Raw genomic sequence first — 23,468 nt, forward strand, 5'->3', positions numbered from 1 at the left:
TATTAAACAAACCGAGGGGTCAATTAAGGTTGAGTTTAAGCATAACACTAAGTTCCAAACTCAATAGCTGCAATGTTTTGAAACCAAACCAAAGCATTGACCTGGTAAAAAGCCAAAAACGTGGCTCATTTCGACTGTCATTCCCAATACATTACGAGAGGTGGGAGGGTTGTTGGGAGTTGGGATAACAATGCATACCAATTAAAATAAGAGATTACAGAAGTTCTCTTGCTCAATATCCTCTTTTTGTCAACAAGATATGCATTACGAAGCATACTTTCAATTATACACCCGTCTCGAAACATTCAGTTGTTAATATTTGTATTTACTTACTGTTTAATTTCTATAAGTGATGTCCTACATGCATAATTAATAATGTCTATGTCTATAAATTACACTGTGTTTGGCATACAGAAAAACTATTTCTGCAACTGAATAATTCTTTGACCAACAAATTTGTATTTAGTCGCTCATTTCTATTGTAAGCTGTCATTTATGGAAATACACAATAAACACAGTGAGAAAACTTAAGCATCATCCCTCGGGTTAATGACAGATCACCTCACTTAAATATGATGTATGTTTCAGGACACATCGTTCTATATATCTTAATGGCTCACACCACCTTAAGCCGTGACTATCTATTACCCAAACATTAGACCACGTGATTAAACACCCTGTTAAAGCACACCAGAAATAACTACTGGTTATACATTCCTTCAACGCACATAAATGGTAAAATGTAATTATTTGTGAGGAACATTTGATAGGAGATGTAGAATTAGTTAAAAAAAACAAGCAGTGACCTGAATGGGTGCAATATCTCAACTTTTTGGACGTTTTATTGGACTATATACAAGTCTAAAATTGTGAACATGTATTGGTCTTTATGAAATATATTGACATTGTACTAGCTCTTGCATTGTTGTAACACTGCAGGAACGTGTATTATGTTATCCAGGCCAATAAATAGAAAAGAAATGAGGAAAATAAATAAGCAAATATAAAAAAGTAGAAAATTTTCAATATTAATGAGCGAAAAAAAAACACGAGAAAAAAAACAAACAAAAAACAAACAATGACACAAACTTAACAACAACCAAAAATTCTTAGATAAAGTTTTAGAAAAAAATCGCTATTGAGTGAATTTTGTTTTTGTTCATGAAAAAAAGAAATGTTATACAACACATGCAGACGACTTTGAACAATGAATTAAATCAACATAAAACCGAGTACAAGTATATATGTGATACTAGTTAAGTTGTTTCATTATCTTTATATACTACAATTTACTGATAACAATATCGTTGGGAGAACTTTCAAACATATCAAGGTGCAACAGTTTCTCATTTTAATTATCAATTCAATTTACATTTACTCAGTGCTGATATCTCTGTTTATTAGATAGTACGCGTTGCAGGTGTCGGAATTCTATCTTTTATTAACTACAAAGTAAGTAATTTCAAATACCACTGTGTATATCTAACGGTGTAAGCCATTTATGTGAATTTTAAGTTGGTGCACGAGTTTGAAGCATCTTACTGTAGTCTGGGACCTACGATACTGTACATAACGTCATTCAAAGTCCCAGCTGTAAAAAAATATATTAGATTTTTTGAAATTCTACTTGCTTTTTTCTTAAGCTTTTGTAGGCATAATGACAAATGTATCTCAGTGATCACGGATTTGTATTACATATTATGTAATATAAATCCGTGCAGTGATTTACCGTTTTATCATATAAATTCGAGGAGATTGTTTTATCTATATTAATTACCCAAAAGATAAGACTTAGCGTCTGCAACTTGAGAAAACGCCCCCTTTGGAAACCAAGCGCTTGAAAGATCCAGATCAAAGATTTTCTGTCTTCACAATTGAAGAGTAAATAACGGAAGTAGATGGCTCGGAATAATTTTAGAAATCAACAAATATCCAATATTTTGATGTATTTATCTAATTAGATTTTGCCAAGATGGCAGATTCAGATGATTTTGGGCCCATGGAGTCTGCAGGTATGAAAACATGTTATGTCTGCTAGCAAAATATGCAGAAAAGCTCAAAATGTTTGATGAATTTGTAACTCGAATAATCCAATCCAATTTCCATAAGACTAATAAGTTTAGAAGGCTAGGAATTCCTATGTTTACTTCTTAGAAAATGTATATTAGAGAAGGTTTATGAACAATGCACACGCGATAGTCATACATCTGTAAGCACTTATGATGTGTTTTAAGCCAAGTCAAAGGAATGATTTGTTAATGTTATAAGATATGCAAGATCATGCACAATATTTCAGCACAGACACTCAGACTCAGCCTTTGTTTATTCTCTATGGTAAGCTTAAACATTTTAACAAAAGTGTGACATCTGTTTCAGTCATAAACTTGGTTAAATTCAAGTTCCATGTAAATTAAAAACAACAATTTTGGAGATAAAAAACAACACCCATTTAGTATTTACCATCAAGTCTTAAGTATGTGTGTCAGGGCTCAGAAAGTAAACAATGGCAACGTAAAGACAGGATCTCTACTTATATGTTGGTTGGACAAGAATGGTTTTCTGACTAGGACTCGGCAATCTTTGCTTTATTGAGACTTGATAGTAACGGGTTTTTTTTTTATTTCTTTGGAAATGGTTTTAAAACAAGTTTTGTGATCAAGATGGATGCCACATTGTGATAAAATGTTAAAAAGTTTTAATTACAGTTAACAGGAATAGACCAAACTGGGGGCTGGGTCTTACTCCCAATTGTCTGTGTATTATGTACAGGTCATGTTCAATATAATCATCAGGTGACATATAATGCACTCGGTACTTGATTCACTACCATTTTCTTGTATGCTTCAATAGTGTTTTGTTAGATGTCCTTTAGACAAGAACAAAGTAGGATCCTGCTTAGATCATTAAACTTGTCTGACAATTTTACAGAAATTATCATTTTTTTCAATCTTTTGGTCTGCTACTGAGATTTAATTCTGATGAGAAATTAATTTGGTGGGTGTAAACTGTATTCTAAATCCCGCAGCGCTCTCATAAAGCCTTCATAAATTTGTACCGTGCCCAACTATGGTACTCTGCTAATTTCATTCTTATTTTAATATTGTAAATATGTAAATGTTGTGGCTGCTGTCATAGTCATGTAGAATACTTGGAACCTATACATGCTGTCATAGAAATGAAGTTGAGACCTTCTTTAACATTTTAACAGTGAAACTTTCAGATCCTCTGAATGGTTCAGCCTTTTAAGTGGCCACAAGCCTTGCCCACATTCCTTTTTTCTCCTGGATCATTATAACCCACTTGCATGATACATAGAGTAAGAAAATTAAAATTCTGGAAAGTAGTCTAGATTTTCGAAATTGGGTAAATTCAACAGAGTTATAAATCCAATTTGGCTGGAAGAATTCTTTCCCCAGTACAGAAGTATAATTGTTGTAGTAGAAATTGTCTAAAATGTATCTGTTATGCACAAAAAGAAAATTGATCAGAAAAATTTAGAATTAGTAGTAACATGTATCCTTTGAAATTGCCTACCTGCAATGTGTAGTTATTTTTATATAATTTAATTAAGCTTCATATTTTAGGACATTATAAGATACCATCATTTTGTTGGAAAATGAAATGTAAATTTCCTCTGTAATGGCTATTAAAATTAGATGTTGACTGTATTATCATTCTGTGGACTTGATTGATTTATTTTTGAATTCAGATGATATAGCTGTTTTGAAGTCGAGGGTAGAAGAGCTTGAGGATAGTGAAAGGAAACTTCTGAAACTGAAAGAAGAAAATGAAGCAGACTTTGGACAAAAACGTGCAAGATTCAGAGAACTGTTCATGCAAAAAGAAGGTTTGTTGATGTTGCTTCATTGTTTTAAACATATGTTTCAAGAAAGATCCTGTATGTTGTGATCATAGTGGTAAACCACACAAAGTGAAATTATATAATGTACATAATTATGCAAATAAAACAATTTTCAAACATCGAAGAATATGTAAAATATGTACTGCAAATATTTGTGCATATTATATGTAATCATTACATATATGCATTCATTTCTTATTGTAAAATTTGACTTAAACTTTATAGAAAATAAATTTTTTATTACCTCCCTTTATTTACATGAAATTTTAAATTCTAAATTTAAATTAAAATTTTAAAGTTAATTTCTTTATAAATAATGCTTTTGGAACCTACAATATTGATAAATTTTAATTTAAGCATCATATTTATGATTTAAAACCATAAAAAAGTTATGTTACAGGATCTTTAAGTATGAAAAAGGGCATTTTTTAATGTAGTATGCGATGGTATTTAAGCACTGGAGAAATTTTAACAGCTATTTAATATGAAATTAAGTATGACCCTTTATTATACAAACAGTGAATGTTCATGGTCTTACTAAAAAAAATATTTTTGCATTTTGGTAAAGAGTGAAAAAATTGAAATATTATGAAAACTATTTTTGTATTGCTGTCTTTTGCATATTTCTTTTTTTTTATATTTTGTTTTTTTTTCCAAAGGGATCTTTGAATAGGCGTTAAAATATTTGCTGAGTTGACTAAACAGAGCCCTTTAAATTTTTATCATTAGATTAAAGTTGATGATCTTGTGATTGACAGGGAAGTATGTAGTATTTTTATCAGTGTGTATATTCACGATATCTCTAATCATGAGTGGTCTTTGATAAGTTTAATAAGTTTATCAAGACTGTAATAATGTACATTATTATGTGTATTATTGCTATGATCAAAGTTTTAAGGTAACAAAATATAATTTCAGTATCATGGTTTTCAAATACCCCTACATTTGCTTCTTAACTTAAATGACTTAAATGATCATGGAATATAAGTATAATTATACCCCCACCACAAAATGTGGTGGGGCTATAATGGATTCGCTTTATCGCGTCCATCCGTACGCCCGTCTCCATTATCTTGTCTGCTCTATAAATCCTATACCAATTGAAGGATTTTCTTCATACTTGGCTCAAATGTTCACCTTAACAAGGAGATGTGCAGAACCTATGTTGCTAATGTGTCAGCTCAAGGTCAAGGTCACATTTGAAGGTCAAATATCAAACAATCAAATATTAGACAGTATGTCGTGTCCGCTCTGTAAGTCCTACACTAATTGAAAGATTTCTTTCAAACTAGGCTCAAATGTTCACCTCAACAAGGGGATGTGCAGAACCCATGTTGCCCATGTGTCATATCAAGGTCAAGGTCACAATTGAAGGTCAAATATCAAATATGAGACAGTATGTCGTGTCCGCTCTGTAAGTCCTACACTAATTGAAAGATTTTCTTCAAACTTGGCTCAAATGTTCACTTAAACAAGGGGATGTGCAGAACTCATGTTGCCCATGTGTAAGCTCAAGGTCAAGGTCACAATTGAAGGTCAAATATCAAACAATCAAATATTACAGAGTATGTCGTGTCCGCTCTGTAAGTCCTACACTAATTGAAATACTTTCTTCAATCTTGGCTCAAATGTTCACCTCAACAAGGGGATGTGCAGAACCCATGTTGCCCTTTTGCCGGTTTAAGGTCAAGGTCACACTTGAAGGTCAAAAATTGACTCAGAAAATATTCTAAAATTTTAACATGTATTTGAATATTTCTGAAACTATAAAAGATATTTGCTTGAAACTTAAAATGTACATGAAGTGTCACAATTTAGATATGCAGGTCAAGTTTCATAGCTCTGTATTGCATTTTGACAAAGTTATGCCCCTTTTTAAGTCTTCAAATTTACATACAATCAAATATTAGACAATATGTCGTGTCCGCTCTATAAATCCTGTACTAATGGAAGAATTTTCTTCAAACTTTACTCAAATGTTCACCTCAACAAGGTTATGTGCAGAACCCATGTTACCTTTGTGCCGGCTTAAGGTCAAGGTCACACTTGAAGGTCAAAAATTGACTTAGAAAATGTTCTTAAATTTTAACATGTATTTGAATATTTCTGAAACTAGCACAGGTATTTGCTTGAAACTTTAAAGATATATGAGGTGTCACAAGTAAGATATGCAGGTCAAGATTCATAACTCTGTATTGCATTTTGACAAAGTAATGCCCCCTTTTAAGTTTTTAAATTTGCATACAATCAATACTTAGACAATATTGTGTCCGCTCTATAAATTCTATACTAATGGAAGGATTTTCTTCAAACTTGACTCAAATGTTCACCCCAACTGGGCAATGAGCAGAACCCATCTTACCCTTGTGCCAGCTTAAGGTCAAGGCCACACTTGAAGGTCAAAAATGTTCTGAAATTTTAACACGTACTTGAATATTTCTAAAACTAGAACAGATAATCATTTGAAACTTACACAAAGTGTCGCAAGTAAGATATGCAGGTCAAGTTTCAACTAAAAAAAGTGGGGGGGGGGGGATAACTTTGTATTGTATTTTGACAAAGTTAAGTCCATTTTTATGTCTTTAAATTTATTTACTATAATATTTCTTAAACCAGAACAGATATTTACTTGAAACTTAAAATTTATATAAATGGTTACAAGCAAGCTCAGATGACGAAAAATTATGCAATTCCATTGAATTATGACACAAGTTATGCCCCTTTTAGGCTTAGAAAATGTTCTGTCAAGGACATTGGTAGGGGTATGAATTGCATTTGCAGCGATAGTTGTAGTTTATATTGCTGAGAAAGCATGTGTTATTTGCCATGATTGTACCTTCCAAGCTCAAAATGAAATATATACATGACGTAAACATAAAACAATTTTATTGCTGATATACAGTAGAACTTCGGTAAGTCGAAGTTGGAGGGACTTGTGTAAAAACTTCGACACATCGGGACTTCGACTCATGAATCGGTCTGAATTTCATGACCAAATTTCAACCCGTGACTAGCCCTATTTATAAGATCTATAACGCAACTTATTTCATGTTTTTCTTTCATTTATTAATCTGATATTTTACATTATAGAATGATAAATATGACACGCTAAGTAATTTTCCACGGCTAAATTGATTTACGTACACAATAAAGTTACAAAGGCGTAACAATACGAAAGGGCAATAACTAAACCAGCTTTTAGTAATTATTTTGCGTGTGATTATCACGCGACACCGGATCACGGAAGTACTCAAATGATAGTTCTTACTGTTAAATACCGCTAATGCAATTAAAATAGTAACGATTAAAGCATTTTTTTCACACATTTAAACGCATACAAAGGCTGTTTGAACAATCGGCTGTGTAATTAACACCTGTCACTAAAGTTGATCGGAAATCGTCTTCACGGCCAGAAAAGGTGTGAAAAATGTCTCGAGGTCGAAGGTGTCGAAATAATCGAAGTACTTCGGCTTATTTGTGGTAAATTGTTCTAGATTTATTCAATACGGACCACGAAAAAACTTCGACACATCGAAAAATTCGACACATAAAATCTCGACTCATAAGCAGGTTTTTTATAAGGAATATATAAGGAAAAAAATCGGGACTTTCATTTTACTTCGACACATCGAGAAAATCGACTAATCGAAGTTCGACTCATAGAAGTTCTACTGTACTTTGAAAACAAAAACCAAAATAAATAAACCCAACAAAAATAAACACAAAAAAAGCGGAAATAGAAACAAAAATGTAATCCATTCATGTAATGCCATTTATCAAATTTGACAATATACTGCTCAGTGTTAATATATCGCAATTGTTTTTTCATTACATCAATGTTGTATATCAGTTGAACAGCTGTTATCTATAATTAATTGAGATCTGTTTACATAATCAACATCATAAATTTTCAGGCAAAAAATCTTCAGTGAATGCTGTACTGTAAATGTAGAACATAAAATATATTGTGGCATACACTGAATGAAATGTACAAACAGCAATGACTATGAAGATGTGTTTACTGCAGATAATTGGTGTATGTTGTAAAACAGTAATCATGCATACCAGCATATAATTTTATAGAGTCTGATTCAGATTCCAGAGTACTCACTGTTTTGACTAATTCAGATTTTGACCTAGGAAAGAAAGAATTTTTCTTTGTTTTGGAATATTAAAGCAATATACATGTATGTAAGACGCAACTTAAAGTTAAACAAAAACTGCATTATACTAAAGAGAATGGGAGGACAGCCTATTATGCCTATATGTAAGAAACTCATAATAGGAAGTGATCAGAGTTGCTGTACTGTAAATGTAGAACATAAAATATATTGTGGCATACACTGAATGAAATGTACAAACAGCAATGACTATGAAGATGTGTTTACTTCAGATATTTGGTGTATGTTGTAAAACAGTAATCATGCATACCAGCATATAATTTTGTAGAGTCTGATTCAGATTCCAGAGTACTCACTGTTTTGACTAATTCAGATTTTGATCTAGGAAAGAAAGAATTTTTCTTTGTTTTTGATATATTAAAGCAATATACATGTATGTAAGACGTAACTTAAAGTTAAAAAAAGAAAACTGCATGATACTAAAGAGAATGGGAGGACAGCCTATTATGCCTATATGTAAGAAACTCATAATAGGAAGTGATCAGAGTTGTGAGTCATCATGTATATACTATATATACAATATACATGTATACTATACATATATAAATGATTATTACTCATAATGATTATGATTTTTTTAACCCTTAACCTCCTGGGAACTTAAAGTGACCAGCCTTTGCTATCATTATAGTCAGGTCAGTTTGACATGATTGCAATCTGACAAAACTGTACTGTTGATAGCTATATTATTGGGTTTTGATGTTAAGATCCCTTAAATTTCAAGTAGATCAATCAAGTAGGCTAATCAATTTCTCAAATTCATCAGGTTAAAGGTCGATATATATAAATGAAAACTTGTGTTTTATTTTTCAGCTGAACTAAAAGCTGATAAAGACAGAGTGACAAAACTGGAACAAGAGTTAAAAGAGACAAAGTCCGAGCTGGAAGATATCAAGACAGCAGTGGCTGTGTCGGAGGCAAATAAAGAGGAGGAGATAGCTAAAGTACGCAGACAGTGTGAGCAGGAGATACAGACAATGCAGGCATTGTTGAAAGGTAATCAAAGATGACATTTCAGCCATTGAAGTCTTTCACAGATACATTTAAAGGCCCATTATGCCTCAGAATGCCTTAACTACTTTAGTTCTTGTAGAAATATTTGCAGACTACCAGGATAATATAGATCAGTGTACTGTTTGACACGCGTCTCTGTTTGTGTCTAAGTTTTTTCTGCTTTGATCTTCATATATGTATTTCTATAATTGACAGTGGACTATTCATAATACATTATGCCATATATTATTTAGAATGAGTAAAAATCTTTCAGCAAGTTAAGATATTAATTAAATGGAATGATGGTGTAGTATTTAAGTACATGAACTCTGTCGTACTCGTACATCTAAGGGAATTAATGGTTTTGAACTTTGCTTTGGGCACAGACTTTTTTCCTCACATGACACTAGTGCTGGAAGTAGAGGCAAGAGTGCTTCTAAAAATACTCAAACCTTTCATCATAATCAAGCAAGATTAAATATTTATTAATTTAATATTTTTTTTTTTTTGCCATTTCAAACAGAGGCTGCAGAAGAGGCATCCAGCTCGACTGCGGCACAATATGAATCAGAGAGAGCCAAACTAAAGGAGCTGAATGAAAATTATGAGGAGGAAATACAGTCGATACGCAGTCGACTGTCACAAGAAAGACAGCTTGACAAGGGGTAATTATACTTGTTATTAATTTCTGTAAAAAAATGTTACTCTGTACTACCATAATTTTTTTCAATTTATTGGTTTATAATTGTAGACTCTTTGCTATTGATTGTACAACAACATATCTTGTGTCCAGTTTGAACACAGTAGACTGTCTTAATCAGATGTGTTTGTGCTTCTAGTACATTTTATGGTTTCAAAATAAAATTGTGTTATTAAAAATCCTGTTAGTAAGTTAAAAGATAGTGTCATAAATATTTTGTCCTTTTATACATTGCTGATGAAGGAAGATAAAGAAATTAAGGCACTGAAGTTAAGTACTTCCTAAGAATATTTAAAGTTGTAGTTGAATCCTACTTATATAAGTAAATTTCCTTGACAGAACAGAAAACTGTATACAATTCTTGGTAGAAGACCCCAAATAAGTTTAAATTACCAAGAAGATGAAATATTGAGTATGGTAACCATGTGTTGTGTACTATTTATAGACCATGAAATATTGGAAATACAGTACAACCTATGCAGAGTGGCCCTCTGTAGAACAACAGTTTCAGTTCTTACCAAAGTTAAGACTTTACAATAAATTAAATATTTCAAGAACAATACATAATGTACCTTTCAGCAACAACTAAAAATTTTTGTCTCCTTAAAGCTGTTACTCATTGGTTATATTGTATATATAAATTTTGTATGTCCTGTCTGTAATTAAGTTTTAAAGCCAATAAATTTTAGCATAAGACCAATATTAGCCAGTTAGGACAAACTAGGCTAATAATGCAATGAAAGCAAAAAAAAAAAGGAGAAAAAGCAACAATAAGAAAAACAACTAAAAAGCAACAACAACAGAGTTATGTAAACTAAGTTAGAGTTTCCAGTCAATATGACTGTCCTTGGCCTATTAGCAAAAACCAATATGAATATAATGTAATTATACAATACAATACAATATATAACATTATGATGTTATATTTGTTCACAGGAAAGGTTTCCTATCATCAGTGGCAGACATAGTTTCTAGAGGGACGGCATCATTGAATCCAGCTAGTTCTGATTCTAATACAGAAGCTGAATCTCTAGAGGAGGATATGAGAAAAGTATGTACATAAGTGGTAGCATTGTAATAATTAATGGCAAGAAAATGCATACATAATAAAAATGTGTCTTTGTAGGTAAAACCAGTGGCAGTGTATAGTAAAATACTAGATGGTATATGCAATAAAACAATTATATTGAAAAGGGTCTTTGAATTCCTTCTTGTGAAGAAGCTAGCTTACAGGGTGTCCATTATTTTACACTGATGCTATAGAAAGTTCAGGTGATAGGAGATAGACAAGTAGTTGCACATAACATGTCCAGAAAATGAGAAACGTGACCATTATAATAATCATTTCCATAAAATTGGAATGAAATATATTTCTAGTGTTTCTTTAGTTCATTATTTTTTCATTCATTTATTTATTTATTCATTTATTTATTTTTCACAGGCACAACAAGATGCTGAGATATTGAAATCTGTTGTTTTACCATTGGAGCAAGAAATTGAAAGTTTAAAACAGAAACTGAGAAAACAGACAGACAATGTTAGGTCTTTAGAGAAACAGAAACTGCAGGTAGATAGATTTTATCATTCATATTATGCAATGTTTTATTGTAATTGCCATTTTGCCTATCACTTTGACTGTATAGGGGCTACTAAATTTAGCTGGTTAAGGTAGCTGACATAGAACCCGTTTATTCTGTATTGCTGTTAATAAGAGTTAAGGGGACTCTGTGGCCATGTGGTTAATGTTGTTGGCTTCAAATCACTTGCCCCTCACCACTGTGGGTTTGAATCCTACCAGGGACTTCAGATTCTTTGTAAGGAAGCAATCCAGCTAGCTTACAGAACGTCAGTGGTTCTACTCAGATGCCTGTTTGTGCCTGAGATAATGGGGCGTCTGAGGTCTTCCTCCAGCAGTGTAGCTTGAAAGTCACCACATTTACTTTTAACTGTGATTGGTGTGATGTAAAACCAAAAGAAAAAATTTAGATATTGATTATAGTATGTAGACTCAAACACTTTGAAGAAAATTCAAAATGACTTACTTCTAAGTGAGGTATATTCTTACTTGATTAAAGAGCATGCAAATTTCTATATATTTTCAAAGTGTAGCATTTTTTCTAAAAAGGTATTGTGTTTATTCTGATAATAAAAAATGAACAAGAAGTAAAACAGGGTATTTTAGCACAATTTGCAACAATTGAAGTAGAATACGATTTTTCTTTGGTTATGAACTCAAAACATAAATATTGTGATATTTCAAGTCATCATGCACATGTATAAATATTTTTGAGTACAGTCACTTTGTTATGAAATGTAAAATTATATCACCCGGATAAAATCCTGTTTTATAAAAGGCATACAATACGAATATATTCTTCTTCAATCACTGATACAAGATCAAATATTTTACAGTTACAGGAGAAACTTGTATCATTGCCGAATGAATTACCGAGTCCGACCAAAACTACATCACTGCCTTCCTTGGATGATATAAAAGATCCTGAGGAAAAGGTATGATCCTGTGAAATTTTATGTTTTGACAATAAAACACAAGTGCTGAAAGAGTAGAGTAAATAACATATCTAAGATTTCTATATTTCTCCTAAAACTGATTTAAGTGAATCATGAAACATGCATTTGATATTTTGTCTGTTTAGGCAGTAAGTGTTCATTTCTTTTTCATGCAAATTACATTCAACTTTTTCATGCAAATAATATACAACTTAAGCTCTAAAGGAATGTCAAAAATCAATATTATAACCCTTCATGTGCTGGAGCTGAAAGTAATTAGTGTTTGTCACCATTAAATAACCTGGCCTTGTAGTGTGACCAGGTACTGTACTGTTGACTGACTGACTGTAAATTTTTATGTTGATATCCCTAAAATTGATAAATTGACAGTTCTAAAAATTGGAAGCTGGGCAAGTCAATTTAATGAATTCAGTAGGTTAGTATTCTTTTGACTGTTTTAAGTGTTGATATATCCACAAAATAAATTTTTAAAAAAACCATCAAATGCATAAAAAAATCCAGATTAATACAAATTCTCTAGTAAATACAAAATAGATTTAAAAAATGAAAAAGGAAAAGAAGACAAAGAAAACAGAATAGAAAAATGTCCTCTATGGGTGTGTTGTTTATTTATTCCACCAGATACAGCAGTTGATGAAGTATTTAAAGGCTGAGAAAGCATCTAGAACAGATCTGGAGATGTATGTAGCTGTTCTTAGTACACAGAAAAATGTTCTACAAGATGACAATGATAAAACAAGAAATGAGCTGAAAGAAGGTAAGGCTTGCTTTATGTTTTGTATTTGAAGGTTTAAATTGATTGTCTTAATTATATTTATGTTTGCTAAATTGTATTGTGTGTTCTAGTAAGTATATGTCCAAAAACATCATAGAAAATAAGCATTCAGGCTTTCATAGGCAGTCTGAGGTTCTTGAACACTACATTATACATACATTTGGTTACATAATTAAATGTTTCATACGTCTTTAATATTGGGATAAATTTTTACTGCTTTAAATTTGTAAAGCTCCATTCAGAATAGAATAGCCAGCCCACATAGCTCATTGGGTTAGAGCGTGAGACTTGTAGTGTCAACATTTTGGGTTCAATTCCCGGGCTTGCTAACAAAATCTTTTGGTTTGGATGAGACTTTAAATTGAGGTGTCATGTTTGAGTGCATAAACACTTGGCACACTAGAGAACCAGGAAAAGCTTCTGCAATCAGGGCATCTTTATGTATTAGTATCTTGCACTAACCTCCAAAAATCTAAAATTACTAATACTCTTCTATAGGACTTGCCCATATGGGTAACTGGCGGCAAGTATAAATAAAACTTAAATACACTCATAGAATAGAACTTTCACTTATTTACTGTATATATGTTACAGTATGTACTATACTGGATGAAGAGAAGAGGTCACATAACCAGTTGAAGGAGACATGGACGATGGCCAACGATCAGTTCCTCGAATCTCAAAGACTTATGATGATGGACATGAGAAGAATGGAAAGTTTGCTGTCAGCAGAACAACAGAGATTACTAGCAGGTAGATAGTCTATGTTGATTGATGAAATACTAGACTTTATCTGTGAGATGTGATTTTTATAAAATGACTATATTTCATATATTTGGAAAATTGTTATTTTGAAGAAAAAATGCATGGTGCAATAAACTCGGGTTATAATGATATTGAGGGGACCATAAAATTTATAACTTTGTATATGAGAGGCAACCAATATGAAAACAAGTCTGGGACTGCAGCAAAAAATTCATTATAAGTGTTATATTGTTATAAGCGATATTGTTATAAGTGGAGTTTACTGTAGTACTAGTAAGTACAAATGTAGGTGAAAATTTTACTTTCACATGAGATGACAACTCTTTGACATTTTTATAATGTGTAAAAAAAAGGTTGTAAATGAAAGTTATATGAATATCTTATTTGTTAGTGAGATATATCTAATATTCAAATATTAACTCACATAGAACAATGTATATATCTTGAACTACAGTAAGTGATGAGGGGTAAGTGCATATAAATTTGCTTTTGTTCATCTTGTCCTGCTGTTGCACAGTCCATCCATAGACTGGCAAAACATTGGAATGAGTAGGAATCAATGCCCTATTGGCACATTTCTAGGTTTTTCAAATTTAAACTTATAAGCATGATGTTATGAGTAAGAATCATTGTATTATATTCAATAGAACAACAGAAGAAAGATCTGGAGAGAGAGGCTCAACAGAAGAAGGTGAAAGATTTGGAAGAATTGAGATTAAAACAAGAGAAAGAACAAGAGCTTCTAAAGAATACAGGTCTGTGTGTTACCCAACCTTTAGTCATTGAGATAGACTTTAGATCTTTTCTTTTTCCAACAATGAACTGGTATAGTTACTTTAGTACTTAGTGTTGCTTCATCTTTAGCTTCACTATTTGAAAATAGAGGGAGCTACTTAGCAGGTCCTCTGCTTCACAAATGGTTAAGTTTTTGTGTGCAAGTTATTGGTATCTCCAAAAACTACTGAAGGGAATGGATAGAAACTTCATACGTTAATTTGAGAACATTATAATAGGTCCTGTCCAAGGCTCGTAACTCTCACATGCATTTTGAATAAATTATGGTCCTTTTTTAAATTACAAAATTCTTCATTATCCAGGCTCTTGTTTTACTATCAAGCACTGAGAATAGTCGAGCATGTTGTCCTACCCACAAACAGCTCTTGTTTTCCTCTTAAAATGTTTATATCATATTTTAAGGTCATGCAAAGTTTAAACAAATTCTATTACACAGTTTCCATTCTGCTATATGTATATATGCAACCCTATTATATGCCTTTAGTTCTAATTTGGTTGAATGAAAAAGTGTTACTTGCTTTTCAGAAGGGGCTAAACAGGTTGAAGAAAGTACAAAAGTAAGTATTTGTTAACATATTACAAACATAGAGCAGTTATAACATAGGCAAGCAGGACTGTTTGCCGACTTTGAAAATTACCATATAAATTACCTTTATTGAAGTCTTAGTTAGTATTGTGACAAATGATTAAATAACTACACCATTTACACCTTAATTTTACTTCTTGCCAAAAACTAAGCCATTTGATAATGTTTTAGCACATTTTCTACTTAACCGCCTTTATTTACAAATTTAGAAATGAAGTTAAAGAAGATTTCTTTTTCCTTTCATTTTTGCAGAAATTGAAGAAAAAAGAGCTAAGACTTTCAGACAGATTATTCAGTGACAAAAGTGCGTCAAATACTTCGATAAATTCTGTTGGATCTATAGACTCGTTGAACTTTGACGACAGTCTCGCTGAAACGTCGTTAAAAAAATCTCTCTCGAATTCTGAGATAAACTCTTTATCAGAGCAGGAATTCCTGGATAGTGGATTACACGAGACTCAATCGTTGAGCGAGGTGGATAATTTAACTATAAGGATTTCTCCGGAGAAAGTGATAAATTTACCTTCCCTCACTGATGCACAAGTCAGAGCTATAACAGGTTGGATTTTAAAACGAGTTTTATTTTTATTTTTATTGTTAACATAGATTGACTCTTTACCCTATTGCTACATGTTTTAGTGTGCATGCAACCAGTGCAGATCCAGATTAGCCTGCACATCCATGCAGTCTGACCAGGATCTGCACTGGTTGCTTTTATATTCATGAAAATATTTCTGACTGAAAAGCCTGTACTGGTTGCATACGGGTAAAAACATGTATCTATGGAGAAAAGGGTTAAATGGTGGTCTATGGAGTAAAGGGTTAAATGGTGGTCTACACTGTTTAGATATACTCAGCCCTTCAATTATTTTTTTGCACTTACTCACATGTGTATTTTACTTTATCCAGCATAGGCGTTGAGAGATCAGAGAATCTCCTGTAACTCACTCAAAGTCTTGACACCCAGCATTCATTGTCCAGAATGACAGAATAAATGTGATTTGTGATAACTTTATCAAGTCTTTCTTTCAGCGAATTCAATGTTTATGCACTTACATCAGTACTGTATCTGGTAAACTATTCCATTCTTCCACATCTCCCATGATAAACTATTCCATTCTTCCACATCTCCCATGATAAACTATTCCATTCTTCCACATCTCCCATTGAGAAAAATTGTTGACAAATTCTGTTTTGGATGATTATTACATAAATTCAGCTAAGAATTGGTTAAAGTATATAGATGTTATTTGCAGCTCCTACTCCAGAAAATGAGGCGAGAAAAAGTTTAATAGCCAGTGCCAAATCTAAAACAGATAGTATATCACTGCAAGGCAAACGTTTAGTTAGTGATAAAGAATGGCGACTAATGCAAGAACAGGTAAATATATTATTTCTTCTTTTCTGTATTTTGTGTTTTCATATGAATAAACAATAAGTGCTAGTGTGAATGGATAGGAATTTTTAATTTTTCCCTTTTTGTTTTTGGAAAAAAATAAGGGGTTTTTCAGGGGTTAAATTTTGTTGAGCAAAGGAGAAGCAATTGTTCTAATGTCTCTTGATGCTAAGAAAGGGGTGAAAAAATTTTTAAGTACAATTTTTTATTTACCTGTCTGATTTGAAACATTAGCAATGTTTTTAGAATAAAAATGCTCCGAAAACTGTTTGTTTAACATCGTTTTGGCAATGCTCAAAAATTTAAATTACGACAAGTTCTGATATACAGAATCGGTCAAGAATGGTTTAATTTACTTGGTGTTTAAGAAAATTTTCTATTTTTAGCTGCGAGCAGCTCGTGAAAAGCTTGGCAGGCCGTGTGATATGTGCAATAATTACGAAGCTCAACTACAAGGTGTGCAAGATGAACTGAAGGAAGAGCGAGCCAAACTACGGTCCTGTGAACGCGAGTCAAATGCGGAAAAACAGACCATAAACAGTCAGAAAAATTATATAACTGAGCTGGAAGAAAAATTAAAAGACGCTGCTTCAGATACAGATGAACAGGTCAGCAAATAATGTATTATATAAACCTTATTAAACTTCTTTATAACATAACATATATTTTATTAGTCTTAAGCACATTAACAGCTCATCGACATTTACATATAATATGACACGTATTTGTAGCATGCTTAATATTTATTATCATATTTACAGAAATAGACAGAAAAACACATACATTATACACAAAACACAACAGCTACACACAATAATAAACAGTGAGAATTCATATACCTTTAATATCATAATACAATTTATCACATCGCTTTTGTGACTTCATGAAAAATGGTATTGCACAAATGGCATGAATTTTGACGTGACATCATTTGTGTTATAAATTGTAAAATTGCGCTAAATGTTAGCGTTTCTCTATAGGCGCATGAATGAAAAAATGGTTCTTTTTCACTTTTTACCAAATTAATTGAACTCATTGAATAAAATTATATTATGGTCACCAGAGGCTCGCATAATATAATTTTATTCAACTCGTTCAATAAATTCAGTATTATACTTACACTCATTCAATATCCTCTACATGTATGTGTATATAATGTATATAGTAGAAAATAAGCATATTATCATTTTAATAGTATATGATATTCAGATAATTTTAAAGGCCATATTAGATATAGGAAATAATAGATAAATTCTCTCTGTTTTTGTACAACAGATTGGAAGTTTAGTGAACAAAGTGAAGGAATGTGAGAAATATATGTCAGAACTGAGGCAGCAACATAATTCCGCGCAGGTAGAACTTCAAGAAAGTTTGGTAAGTTTGTTGAATGTTCCATTCTGGGTTAAGTAAAAATAAATAAAGAAAAATGTGCTAGTTTCATCTGAATGGTCATAAAAATTAGTAAGGACACCAAAATTGAATTGAAATTAAGTGAATATACATCAATATAGTAAAATATGGTACTGTATTGTTTTGTACCATTACTTCAAAAGTCACTTAAAAATTTCCCGTTATTTCTGTAGAGGTTTTGTGTTAAAAATAACAATAATGTAAATCTTATTGATGTACAAGTTCATAACACAGTACTCATATTGAAGTATGAATAATGGTGGTGTTTGTCTATTTCAGAGAAGTCTTTCATCAGAAAGGACAGAGGTCCAAAAAGAGGTAAGTCTACATTACTTGTGAACAGTAAACATGAGATATTTTTCAAGCAGTCAGTAATCATTGATCATTTATTTTCACTCAATATTTTTACATGTAGGTAATGACTGTAGGAAACCATATGAGACATTTTCCTTGAAAAATTCTAACTATCTTTTCAGTGGCATTAAAAAAGTAGTTTTAATGCTGTGAGATCCCAGGCAAGGCGGACTTAAAGGAATCTAAATACACAAATTTTAAAACTGTTTTTCATACAATTTTAGATGTTTAATGTTAACTATCTTAATGTTAACCCCCCCCCCCCCCCCACACACACACACAGCACACATCCTATTGGTATCAATTGTATTCAAGTCCAGGAGCAATTATTCAGCTGGTCAGTGCCAAGATGGTGGTTCTAAATGATTGCTTGGTTAGGTACTTGCTTGTGACTTAAATAGTGTAAGAAAGGGCATTTAAGGTCTTCCTCCACCAGTAAAGCTAGTAAGTTGCCATATGACTTACCATATAGGGTGTTGGTGTGGCTTAAAATCCAACAATACAAACAATCATCTACATGATTGCTCACCTGGGTCTGAAGTTAATGCAGGAAGGTATACCTGAAGTTATTCAAATCGAGTATTACTTCAGGCACTAAGAAATGTCAAACATGGACACTAATGGAAAAATCTTGTGTTAATATTCCAGCTTGTAAGATTCAGTTACTATGCACGGTGTTGAATTCTTGTCAAGGAAATCTTGTGTTAATATATTCCAGCTTGTAAGATTACAAGAAGAGAACGATTCTCTACAAGGCAAACATTCCAAACATGCAGGGCAACTGCAAAATGAAGATATCAATCTACCAAACAATCTAGACGTAAGTTGCTTCATTTTGACCTTTTACTATGGTTATTTTGCCAATTTCTTAAGTGATGGTGATTAAAAGTAAACAACATTCTTCTTTTTGTGTCGCCCCTACTGAGTAGTGGCGACATATAGGGATCACTTCTCCGCCGTCTGTCCGTCCGTCCGTCACAAAACTTGTCCGGACTACTACTCATAAACTACTGGTGCAATTTCATCCAATCTTTACAGGAATGATCAGTACCAAGTCTAGTTGTGCACTGTTCGTCTGTCTGTCCATCTGTCACAAAACTTGTCCCAACATGAAATCGGCCATCATGAGGCGACACATATGATCACTGATCGCTCTTGTTTGTTTTGATGGTTTATTGACAAGAATTGGGCAATCCTGTAATCTACATTTAGCTCACCAAAGCATGTAGTGTTAGGGGTGAGATGTTTATATTGACCTTTGCCCAATGCTTTAAGTAATGTGGTTTTTAGATAAATATGTCATAAATTTATGCTGTCTTCAAACACTTTTGATGACTTTAATAAAAAATAAATAGGTCACAGGGACAAATATTTTGGAATAACCTTCATTATAAATCTAAATTTGTTTATTGAAAGATAATCTTTTTATATCTGATTTATAAATATCTTCTGTTTTTCTTTGAAGGATATTAACTTATATTGTATTATAAAAGATATTTGTCTATTTAAGGATATGCAATTACTGCTGCTAAAGTATAGAGAAGAAATCATTCAAGCTAAGGTTGCAAAAGAGCACACAGAGGAGTCTCTGAAGAGCCAGATAATGTTCCTCAAAGATCAGGTTGTATCTGAGCAACAGGAGAAGTCCACGATGGAGGAAACCCTCACACAAGAGATCAATTCACTACAAGAAAGATTAGGTTAGTTTGTTATCTAAGCATTTGAAGTGTATTTTTTTGACAGATAGCTATGGGAAAAGGAGACAAACTTTAGAAATGTTGGTTTGACTTGTGCATAACACGTCATAAAATTGCTTTAAAGTCTAAATTCTTTGAAATCTTTTTTTTTGTTGGAGCATATATTCATTAGCTTTTCCTTTTGTCCATCATTTGTGACACATAGTGCAGTGTTACCTTTTGATCTACTGACTAAAATGTTTGGTTTTGGTGTAAAGGAATCTTTAATTGACTTCAACCCTTTTCATGGTGTTTCAGGTTGGAAGTTTAGATAATAAAAAATAAGTAGTTAACTGCAAATTCTTAAAATTCCCATTAATATAACGTTTTGGGTGAACAGCCATCTTCTTTAGAGTACATAAGTAAATAATAAGTTTATAACATCTAGACTAAAGATAGGATTTCATACTTTCCTAATTGATAGTTTCTTAGTCTAAACAGAACTTAAACTGCAAAGCCTTTGCAATGAGTTTAGACCCAGGCTAGTTTGCTAAACTGGCATTTGTACAGTCTAACCTGACTCTGCACATTTACTTTGTACAGATTCCAAATTTTATTGTGATATCCCTAAAATTGATAATGGACTATTAAATTCTAGTCATATTTTTGGCAGCTTATGGTCAAAGCATTGTATCAATATCAAGCATTGTATTTTATTGACAAATTATTTTTCAGCTATACAAGACAGTATAAAGTCTGAGTTTGATAGAGAGGCTGCAGTGCGGGCGCAGGCCGAGGCCAAGCTACGTGAGATGGACAAAGCATTAAAAAGTCAGCAGGCACAAGCCAAGCAGCTGATTGGTGGTTTAAAGAAACAATTAGAGGAGCAGTCCAATGCAAGGGTATGTCATATTTCACAAAGATTTTACAAATGGATCAGTCCTGTAGCAGCTTGTCTTAAGATAGACAGAAAAATTTGAGGGCATTGCTGACATAGTGGTTAAGACTTTTAATAATTTGCCCCTTACCACTGTGAGTTCAAATCCAGGCATTACCCTTGGTTTTTATAGTGAAGTTAACATGCTGTCATATGACTACATGTTAGTTCTTCTCAAGTGCCTGCATGTGCCTGACAAAAATGCACAGAGTAACTACTTCTCATAGCCTGAAAGCTGTAGAGTTATCACAGTTCTTTAATACTGAACCTTAATGGGAGTCAGAAATAACCTTTAGATATTTGAAAGATATCAAAGTTGAGATAAAAAATGTAAAATGATACGCATGTTAAGATGTTTTATTTTTATTATTATTCAATGTTTTAATATAAAAATTCCTTTAGTTCTGAGCTACATGCATCTTTCAGCTTATAGCTAAAAACATTTTCTTGTTTTCTTGTGCATAATGTTTTTATTTAAAAATGAGTTTTTAAGGAATAAAAATGTGTGTGTTTTTTGGGTTTTTTTTGTTTTTTTTTGAAAACTCATAGAGTAGTTATGGGAAGTCAACCTTAATATGAAAAAGAAAAATTAATGGACAATTATAAGAATGCTTAGGTAAAATTCTTATTTGAGTTTTCAGAGGAGAAAAAAGTTGGAAATGTTTAACAGTTCAATGATGAAAATTACATGTGAAAATGCTATGTTTTCAGATACAACTGGAAAACGAAGTTCATTCACAGAAAGTAAAAACACAGTCATTACAAACAGAGCTTGATAATAGTGAAATTGTACAAAGAGATTTTGTAAAGCTTTCACAGTCACTTCAGGTAACTTTGTTCTGTGAGATATAATCCATATCATTCTGTGAGATATAATCAATAACATTCACTGTACATCAAAAATCATGTATCACTCATAGAATATCATTTGGTGACTCACTCATTTTCTCTTTTGTTTCATTGTATTTAACCCACTGAATATCACCCACTATTTAGTGCCCACTTTAAAAATTTAGTGTGATCACAGAGCTATATTCAAATGGAGAGGAAGCTTTGGCATCATACACTTAAAATCTGTATCAGGGATTAATTGTCCTGCAAGTTCCTGTTTTTGCAAGATTTTCCGAGACCATGTTTGATACTAGAAAATTTATCAATATGTATGCCACCATATTATCCAAAATTTGTTATGTTTATCAAAAGAAGTAACAAAAGTTGCCAAAATGTTATAAAGACAATAAAGACTAAGAATATGTAAAGTATTCTCAGTAATGGATGAAAATGTCAATATATTTGGTTACATTAAACAAGATAGCGGAAATTGATCATTTCCAAGAGCCAATGAATCTCATGCAAGGGATTGTGGGTCAGGATTGGAAAATATTCTATATTTAGAGCTTCTTATCCCTCTGTAATATAATGCTCTGATTTGATCATCAAATAAAATTAAATGAGAAAAATAAAGTCTTATGGAGATGCAGCCTGATTACTTACATAATATGAATATATGTGTGTGTCTAAAGCTAAATAATAGGTGGCATTTGGGTTTTCCCTATCAAGTTTAAAATGGGTGTTAAACTGGTTTAGTAATAAATCATGTCTACTTAATAATTTTTGTTCAGCCTGCAATGAAACAAAAGTGAGCTTCATATAAAAAGAGTGCAAGATATAATTTGAACACTTGCAGCAATAAATGATTATTGTGTTTTTATTGGACAGATCCAGTTAGAAGAAATTAGAAAATCAGAAACGGAGGTACGCTGGCAGAATGAAGAGGACTATGATGACTGTCATTCTTGTAAACAAGCATTCTCTGTAACCAAAAGAAAGGTAATAACACACAAGCTTTAAATATAAGCAAAAGAAAAATAAGTAGCTAAAAGAATTGTGTGTAACCAAAAGAAAAAAAGTAACTCAGTACAGAAATTCTGTGTAACAAAAAAGATATAATAACCAATTAGCAAATTATTTGTTACGGAAATAAAGGTAACAACCTGTAAGCTTTTTACGTCTCTAAAGGAAAGCCAACTATCCATAAGCACTACCTAAAACCAAAAGATATGTGGCTATCAACAAGCATTCTGAAAAGATTTAACTTATGTTTTATTATATGTAGCAGGACAATTATCTGCTTAGTTGAATGGATTTCTTTGAACTCAACTTCCATAAAAAAAGACTTTTGAAGATAAAAAGTTGCGCAAAATTAAAGATTTATATTATGGAATTAAAAATTTAGGGGATGTTATTTCTTTATACTTATCTTTTCTTTTTTTTCAGCATCACTGCAGACATTGTGGTCGAATATTTTGTTCAGATTGTATAACAAAGACTGTAAATAGCGGACCGAAGATGCGGCCAGCCAAAGTGTGTGACGTCTGCCACACTATACTGGTTGCAGACGCCATGCCGTACTTCAGCACTGAACCACCCCATACTCCAGATTGAGACAGCACTTGAAGCCTCGTTCTGGGGGACCATACAGTTTGAGAAGAAGTTGTTCATGAAT

General features: G+C 32.4%; 1 protein-coding gene across 1 annotated transcript; it reads left to right on the top strand.

The window, feature by feature from the left end:
* Window positions 1–1,852: 1,852 nt before the first annotated feature.
* LOC132738532 (rab GTPase-binding effector protein 1-like) lies at window positions 1,853–23,468 on the top strand (the record flags this gene model as incomplete). Its single annotated transcript, XM_060726039.1, is given in 22 exon segments — window positions 1,853–2,012; window positions 3,710–3,847; window positions 8,857–9,039; window positions 9,560–9,701; window positions 10,673–10,787; window positions 11,178–11,303; window positions 12,149–12,247; window positions 12,890–13,025; window positions 13,638–13,796; window positions 14,456–14,563; window positions 15,129–15,160; window positions 15,442–15,748; window positions 16,446–16,570; window positions 16,972–17,193; window positions 17,861–17,959; window positions 18,275–18,313; window positions 19,068–19,169; window positions 19,860–20,049; window positions 20,761–20,927; window positions 21,674–21,790; window positions 22,682–22,792; window positions 23,240–23,468. Coding segments are annotated over 22 exon segments (2,925 nt in total). The 5' UTR covers window positions 1,853–1,972.

The sequence above is a fragment of the Ruditapes philippinarum genome, unplaced genomic scaffold (genome assembly GCF_026571515.1).
Source record: "Ruditapes philippinarum isolate M1 unplaced genomic scaffold, ASM2657151v2 ctg6590_1_1_1_1, whole genome shotgun sequence".
Classification (NCBI taxonomy): domain Eukaryota; kingdom Metazoa; phylum Mollusca; class Bivalvia; order Venerida; family Veneridae; genus Ruditapes; species Ruditapes philippinarum.